The sequence below is a fragment of the Mixophyes fleayi genome, chromosome 9 (assembly GCF_038048845.1).
Source record: "Mixophyes fleayi isolate aMixFle1 chromosome 9, aMixFle1.hap1, whole genome shotgun sequence".
NCBI classification, from domain to species: domain Eukaryota; kingdom Metazoa; phylum Chordata; class Amphibia; order Anura; family Limnodynastidae; genus Mixophyes; species Mixophyes fleayi.
The window spans coordinates 117,172,843-117,180,588 of record NC_134410.1 but is presented as its reverse complement, the minus strand read 5'-3'; the positions used below and the strand labels follow the sequence as shown (position 1 = coordinate 117,180,588).

Sequence of the window (7,746 nt, the reverse complement as noted above, 5' to 3'; positions counted from 1 at the left end):
GATGAATGATAAATGTGCCCCATAGTAACTATATAAGAAGACACAACTAAAAAATGATAAAGAGGATGAGATGGAAGGTTTAGAGGACCAAACTTGTGAGAGTTAACAGTAAGAGGATTAGGGTTGTAAATGGAGACGAGAGAGGCGGAGTGAAATGGCAAGGTGGAGCCAAGATGCTCTCTGTATTGTATAGAGGTCACTATGATGCTCTCTGTATTGCATAGAGGTCACTATGATGCTCTCTGTATTGCATAGAGGTCACTATGATGCTCTCTGTATTGCATAGAGGTCACTATGATGCTCTCTGTATTGCATAGAGGTCACTATGGTGCTCTCTGTATTGCATAGAGGTCACTATGGTGCTCTCTGTATTGCATAGAGGTCACTATGGTGCTCTCTGTATTGCATAGAGGTCACTATGGTGCTCTCTGTATTGCATAGAGGTCACTATGGTGCTCTCTGTATTGCATAGAGGTCACTATGATGCTCTCTGTATTGTATAGAGGTCACTATGATGCTCTCTGTATTGTATAGAGGTCACTATGATGCTCTCTGTATTGTATAGAGGTCACTATGATGCTCTCTATATTGTATAGAGGTCACTATGATGCTCTCTATATTGTATAGAGGTCACTATGATGCTCTCTGTATTGTATAGAGGTCCATAGAATTCTCTCTGTATTTTATATCTGTCCCTAGGATGCTCTCTATATTGGATAAAGGTCACTAGAATAGTCCCTGCATTGATCACAGGTCAGATCAGACTGTGTTGTAATATTTGATATGTCATTGGCTATTAAAAACCACACCCACTTTAGGCAGGAATACGTAGCATAGACGGTGGCATTCTCAGGGGGGAATTCAATTGGGCGCATTACTGTAAAAAGTAATGAGACCTGCGCACTACTAACGATATTACGGTAATATTGCGCATAATTACTGTTAATACGATAACACAGAAATCTGCTTTAAAAGTACTGTATTAACGGTAATAGGTTTACCGCGGTGGTATTCTGGGGGAATTGAATTCCCCCTTAGAACAGTAACAGATAGATAAGTCCAGCAGTCTGGTGTAACTAGACCGTTTATTGGGCAACAAAATAAGTTCTGAAAACAAAATAATCCTCATCTGTCTGGCTGTAACTACATAAAGTCCCTCTCTGTGGTGGACCTGGTATCCACAGGCGACTCTCTCAGCATAAGCTTCCCGTCTCCTCTCCCCAGGTAGTGGGACACAGACAGAAGACGGACACAGCCTTTTATTTAGGCCTCACAGCTGCATCCGTCTAATCAGCCTGTTACCTGGCTGTGAGGCCATAGGACCTGAGCAGACTCAAAAGAATGAAGGCCCACCAACTTTTCTCCATTCACTCCAAGGACCCTTAAACCAGCTCCTACTTGAGCTGAACCTACTGAAAAACTGTCTTTCCAATACACCCTACAATTTCCCTTGAGTTTAAGAGACACAAGATGGGAACCTAGGACATATATACTGGTCTGAATGTTCTCATAAAAGTTCCATTATGTTGGGCCTGAGTCATTAAGGAGAGCAGAGCATAAAAAAGAAGTAACTTTGCACCTGGGCAAAACCATGTTGCACTGGAGGGAGAGGTAAATTTAAAATGTGGGGACAGATTTATAGCTGGGGTAGGGCATTTCCAAGATCAGCTTTAAATTTCAGTGTAAACATAAAGCTGTCAAGTGTTTGTGTGCGATATGAAAAAACAGCCAGTATTTAACTTATGTGCAAAATAATAAACCAATATGTACCCCTTGGATTGTAACATGGTTTGTTCCATTATCAGGAAAAATACTAAACTTCACTGGAACATTCACCCAGACTACATCACCCCAGCAGCTTCTTTACATTCTGCCAAAGCCACGATGAGAGAGCTCACAACGAAGGAGTATTATAGTTTTGCAGCTGATTTTCTCTAGAGTGGTATTTGATGATAACCCTTCACTACCATTAGCGGAAGGCATTTGAATCCTGCATGCCGATTCATTATACATTAACTTCCAAGAACACACATTGACATTTGTTAATTTATTGAATATTTCTCCCAGCCCAAGCCGTGTAATACTGTATATGTACAGAAGGTATTACCATAACAACAGCATGCACATCACAGTGAAGGAAAGACATAGGTCTGAGGCAGATTACAGCACGTGTCAAAGCTGAGGAGACAAAGTCTAGTGGAACTACAAGATCTAGTTACCAAAGGAGGAAAGGATCGGGGCAACTGTGCCCGAGAGGATGACCTATTCTACACGAGTCCACCCCTGCTAACAGAAGCCACTTAGTATAATCCCATCTCCCATCGCTTCTTTGCAAAAGTGCATTTTCTTTCCCGTTCGTCAGCTGCGAGTACTGAATAAACCATTTCTATCATTAATCTGCTAATATTTGCGCTCAGCTGGCAACTGACGCTACAGGCAGCGGGTTATTGGGAAACGTACCCTATTCGTTGACCTTCACTAAGGTCGGTGGAGTGAGTGCACATGACTGTTTAGTAACAAGGCAATACTAGTAGTAAGACAAGCTGGCCGCAGGGCGAGGCTAAGCCTTGCTCTAAGCACCCGTTCCAGTGTTAGCCGTCTGCCAACGCTCACGTGACGGATCTCCTCGCTGCCGCGTAAGCATGCTACACAAACAGTTCTGCCTCCCCTCGAATAAAGATCTTCATACATTAGCTTATTACATTGGTGAGCTTCAGCTTACATTGACCCACAGTTTGGTAAACTAAGACCTGGGAAGTTTTATTTTTCATTTCTCAACTATCTGTAACGTTAGTTGCAAACAATAAAAAGAATAAAACACCACGTCTGTGCGCACAGTTCGTCTGAAGGTGCTTCTAGAAGTGCGTTAACCTGGTGTAGTAGTAAATACTACCACTAGGGGGTGACATCCATCTGAGCCTGCATTGAAAAAGGAAACCAGTTAGAGTGTTTGCTAAGGACTATGGCTGGGACTGTGCCGATAGATAAAGATGTGAAGGAGGCACCTTGGTTGTTGCTATCCAGCTCGTGTTTCAGCTTCTATCTTCTGCTCCCCGTGGAGGCTCTCCACCTCCTGAGGCTGGGCCACGGTTTGACGAATTGCTACCTCGGGGCCACCACCGTACAGGCTGAAGAGGTAGTTCCACGTCTCTTCAGAGATCTGCCCATAATCCGCACCTGTACAGAAGGAACAGATCAATATGTGGGATGGTCTAGAGTTCATGGAAAGAAATATGGTGTCATGTGTCACCTTCTGTCCTGACAATATACTGTGCACAGTAATATGGTTCTCCACAGTTCAAACTCTCATATAAATATGACCAGTGATGATCCTGACCACAAACCGGTCACACTATAGGATCTGATTTGCTAACGGGCAGAACCACAGAATCCTCATGTAGCCGTCTGTCTGTCTGTCTGTCTGTCTGTCTGTCTGTCTTCACCCAACAACTGGAAATGACCATTTGGCCAACAAAACGGGAAGAGACCTTTTATAAGGTCTGAAACCGCATTGGTAAAAGGCGGAGGGCTCTATATAATTAATTATATTGTGTTACCTAAAGGGCATCAATGGCATTTGATGTGGATGTAACATTGAGATTTAGAGTGGCGAACGCTGACATAACGGAACCTCATAGATTAAGGGCTTGTTAGATCTTTATTACAATAGAGAGAATTGTATTTACAAGCACAGTTCAGCGTAATGCATATAACAGTGACTGAGTTAACCTGCTGTTAGTGTCCTCCCATCAATGCATATGGAAGGGGGGCTCCTCTACAGGCAGTTCTCTAACTATCACCTAAGAGGTTCTCGTACTTCAGCTCTCCCCACTCTGAACCTAATTCCTCACACTGACATGGCCACAATCACCCCGCGCTCTCTGTCCCCCCCTTCTCTAAGGTCATCCTGCACTCCCCTTCCCTGTGATCTCCCCCGCGCTCCCCTTCCCTGTGATCTCCCCCGCGCTCCCCTGTGATCTCCCCCACGCTCCCCTTCCCTGTGATCTCCCCCGCGCTCCCCTTCCCTGTGATCTCCCCCGCGCTCCCCTTCCCTGTGATCTCCCCCGCGCTCCCCTTCCCTGTGATCTCCCCCGCGCTCCCCTTCCCTGTGATCTCCCCCGCGCTCCCCTGTGATCTCCCCCACGCTCCCCTTCCCTGTGATCTCCCCCGCGCTCCCCTTCCCTGTGATCTCCCCCGCGCTCCCCTGTGATCTCCCCCACGCTCCCCTTCCCTGTGATCTCCCCCGCGCTCCCCTTCCCTGTGATCTCCCCCGCGCTCCCCTTCCCTGTGATCTCCCCCGCGCTCCCCTTCCCTGTGATCTCCCCCGCGCTCCCCTTCCCTGTGATCTCCCCTGCGCTCCCCTTCCCTGTGATCTCCCCCGCGCTCCCCTTCCCTGTGATCTCCCCCACGCTCCCCTTCCCTGTGATCTCCCCCGCGCTCCCCTTCCCTGTGATCTCCCCCGCGCTCCCCTTCCCTGTGATCTCCCCTGCGCTCCCCTTCCCTGTGATCTCCCCTGCGCTCCCCTGTGATCTCCCCCACGCTCCCCTTCCCTGTGATCTCCCCCGCGCTCCCCTTCCCTGTGATCTCCCCCGCGCTCCCCTTCCCTGTGATCTCCCCCGCGCTCCCCTGTGATCTCCCCCGCGCTCCCCTTCCCTGTGATCTCCTCGGCGCTCCCCTTCCCTGTGATCTCCCCCGCGCTCCCCTTCCCTGTGATCTCCCCCGCGCTCCCCTTCCCTGTGATCTCCCCCGCGCTCCCCTGTGATCTCCCCCACGCTCCCCTTCCCTGTGATCTCCCCCGCGCTCCCCTTCCCTGTGATCTCCCCCGCGCTCCCCTTCCCTGTGATCTCCCCCGCGCTCCCCTTCCCTGTGATCTCCCCCGCGCTCCCCTGTGATCTCCCCCGCGCTCCCCTTCCCTGTGATCTCCCCCGCGCTCCCCTGTGATCTCCCCCACGCTCCCCTTCCCTGTGATCTCCCCCGCGCTCCCCTTCCCTGTGATCTCCCCCGCGCTCCCCTTCCCTGTGATCTCCCCCGCGCTCCCCTTCCCTGTGATCTCCCCCGCGCTCCCCTGTGATCTCCCCCGCGCTCCCCTTCCCTGTGATCTCCCCCGCGCTCCCCTTCCCTGTGATCTCCCCCGCGCTCCCCTTCCCTGTGATCTCCCCCGCGCTCCCCTTCCCTGTGATCTCCCCCGCGCTCCCCTTCCCTGTGATCTCCCCCGCGCTCCCCTTCCCTGTGATCTCCCCTGCGCTCCCCTGTGATCTCCCCCACGCTCCCCTTCCCTGTGATCTCCCCCACGCTCCCCTTCCCTGTGATCTCCCCCGCGCTCCCCTTCCCTGTGATCTCCCCCGCGCTCCCCTGTGATCTCCCCCGCGCTCCCCTTCCCTGTGATCTCCTCGGCGCTCCCCTTCCCTGTGATCTCCCCCGCGCTCCCCTTCCCTGTGATCTCCCCCGCGCTCCCCTTCCCTGTGATCTCCCCTGCGCTCCCCTTCCCTGTGATCTCCCCCGCGCTCCCCTTCCCTGTGATCTCCCCTGCGCTCCCCCTTCCCTGTGATCTCCCCCGCGCTCCCCTTCCCTGTGATCGCCCCACGCTCCCCCTTCCCTGTTCCCGCATCTCTGACAGGTGGGTGAGACAATGAACACACTTACCCTGCTTTGGCTGAACATGTCCTCCACTCTTGGTCAAGGCCACCTTACTGTTATCTATCGGTCCTGGGGGGTCTGGTAAAAAGAAAAACAACATCAGTAATGTGAGATGAATGTGTCATGATCACATTGTATTTTATTTCTGTACAGAAGAACCTCTGTCATCCTCCAATGTACTGAGCTTGGTGTATGGCTCACTCGTACTGGGAGCAGGGAGATGTGAGTGATCCTACGGCTCGTACTGGGAGCAGGGAGATGTGAGTGATCCTACGGCTCACTCGTACTGGGAGCAGGGAGATGTGAGTGATCCTACGGCTCACTCGTACTGGGAGCAGGGAGATGTGAGTGATCCTACGGCTCACTCGTACTGGGAGCAGGGAGATGTGAGTGATCCTACGGCTCACTCGTACTGGGAGCAGGGAGATGTGAGTGATCCTACGGCTCGTACTGGGAGCAGGGAGATGTGAGTGATCCTACGGCTCGTACTGGGAGCAGGGAGATCTGAGTGATCCTACCACCTAGGGCTCACTCGTACTGGGAGCAGGGAGATCTGAGTGATCCCCACCACCTACGGCTCACTCGTACTGGGAGCAGGGAGGTGTGAGTGATCCCACCACCTAGGGCTCACTCGTACTGGGAGCAGGGAGGTGTGAGTGATCCCACCACCTAGGGCTCACTCGTACTGGGAGCAGGGAGATGTGAGTGATCCTACGGCTCACTCGTACTGGGAGCAGGGAGATGTGAGTGATCCCACCACCTACAGCTCACTCGTACTGGGAGCAGGGAGATGTGAGTGATCCCACCACCTACGGCTCACTCGTACGGGGAGCAGGGAGATGTGAGTGATCCCACCACCTACGGCTCACTCGTACGGGGAGCAGGGAGATGTGAGTGATCCCACCACCTACGGCTCACTCGTACTGGGAGCAGGGAGATGTGAGTGATCCTACGGCTCATACTGGGAGCAGGGAGATGTGAGTGATCCCCACCACCTAGGGCTCACTCGTACAGGGAGCAGGGAGATCTGAGTGATCCTACGGCTCATACTGGGAGCAGGGAGATCTGAGTGATCCCTCCACCTAGGGCTCACTCGTACTGGGAGCAGGGAGATGTGAGTGATCCCACCACCTACGGCTCACTCGTACTGGGAGCAGGGAGATGTGAGTGATCCCCACCACCTACGGCTCACTCGTACTGGGAGCAGGGAGATGTGAGTGATCCTACGGCTCACTCGTACTGGGAGCAGGGAGATGTGAGTGATCCTACGGCTCACTCGTACTGGGAGCAGGGAGATGTGAGTGATCCTACGGCTCACTCGTACTGGGAGCAGGGAGATCTGAGTGATCCCTCCACCTAGGGCTCACTCGTACTGGGAGCAGGGAGATGTGAGTGATCCCACCACCTACGGCTCACTCGTACTGGGAGCAGGGAGATGTGAGTGATCCTACGGCTCACTCGTACTGGGAGCAGGGAGATGTGAGTGATCCTACGGCTCACTCGTACTGGGAGCAGGGAGATGTGAGTGATCCCACCACCTACAGCTCACTCGTACTGGGAGCAGGGAGATGTGAGTGATCCTACGGCTCACTCGTACGGGGAGCAGGGAGATGTGAGTGATCCCCACCACCTACGGCTCACTCGTACGGGGAGCAGGGAGATGTGAGTGATCCTACGGCTCACTCGTACTGGGAGCAGGGAGATGTGAGTGATCCCACCACCTACGGCTCACTCGTACTGGGAGCAGGGAGATGTGAGTGATCCCACCACCTACGGCTCACTCGTACTGGGAGCAGGGAGATGTGAGTGATTCCACCACCTACGGCTCACTCATACTGGGAGCAGGGAGATGTGAGTGATCCTACGGCTCACTCATACTGGGAGCAGGGAGATGTGAGTGATCCCCACCACCTACGGCTCACTCGTACGGGGAGCAGGGAGATGTGAGTGATCCCACCACCTAGGGCTCACTCGTACTGGGAGCAGGGAGATGTGAGTGATCCTACGGCTCACTCGTACTGGGAGCAGGGAGATGTGAGTGATCCTACGGCTCACTCGTACTGGGAGCAGGGAGATGTGAGTGATCCTACGGCTCACTCGTACTGGGAG

The 7,746-nt window shown here is 52.9% G+C and overlaps 1 protein-coding gene across 3 annotated transcripts in view; it reads right to left on the bottom strand.

The window, feature by feature from the left end:
• Positions 1–2,032: 2,032 nt before the first annotated feature.
• Positions 2,033–7,746, bottom strand: part of USP20 (ubiquitin specific peptidase 20) — a 33,324-nt gene continuing 27,610 nt past the window's right edge. For all 3 annotated transcript variants that reach the window (XM_075185186.1, XM_075185187.1, XM_075185188.1), the window contains 3 exons: positions 5,644–5,715; positions 3,006–3,177; positions 2,033–2,919 (listed from right to left, as the gene is read on the bottom strand). In XM_075185186.1, coding sequence (XP_075041287.1) covers positions 3,017–3,177; positions 5,644–5,715 — 233 coding nt within the window. In that variant the 3' untranslated portion in view covers positions 2,033–2,919; positions 3,006–3,016. The remainder of the gene's footprint in view (positions 2,920–3,005; positions 3,178–5,643; positions 5,716–7,746) is intronic.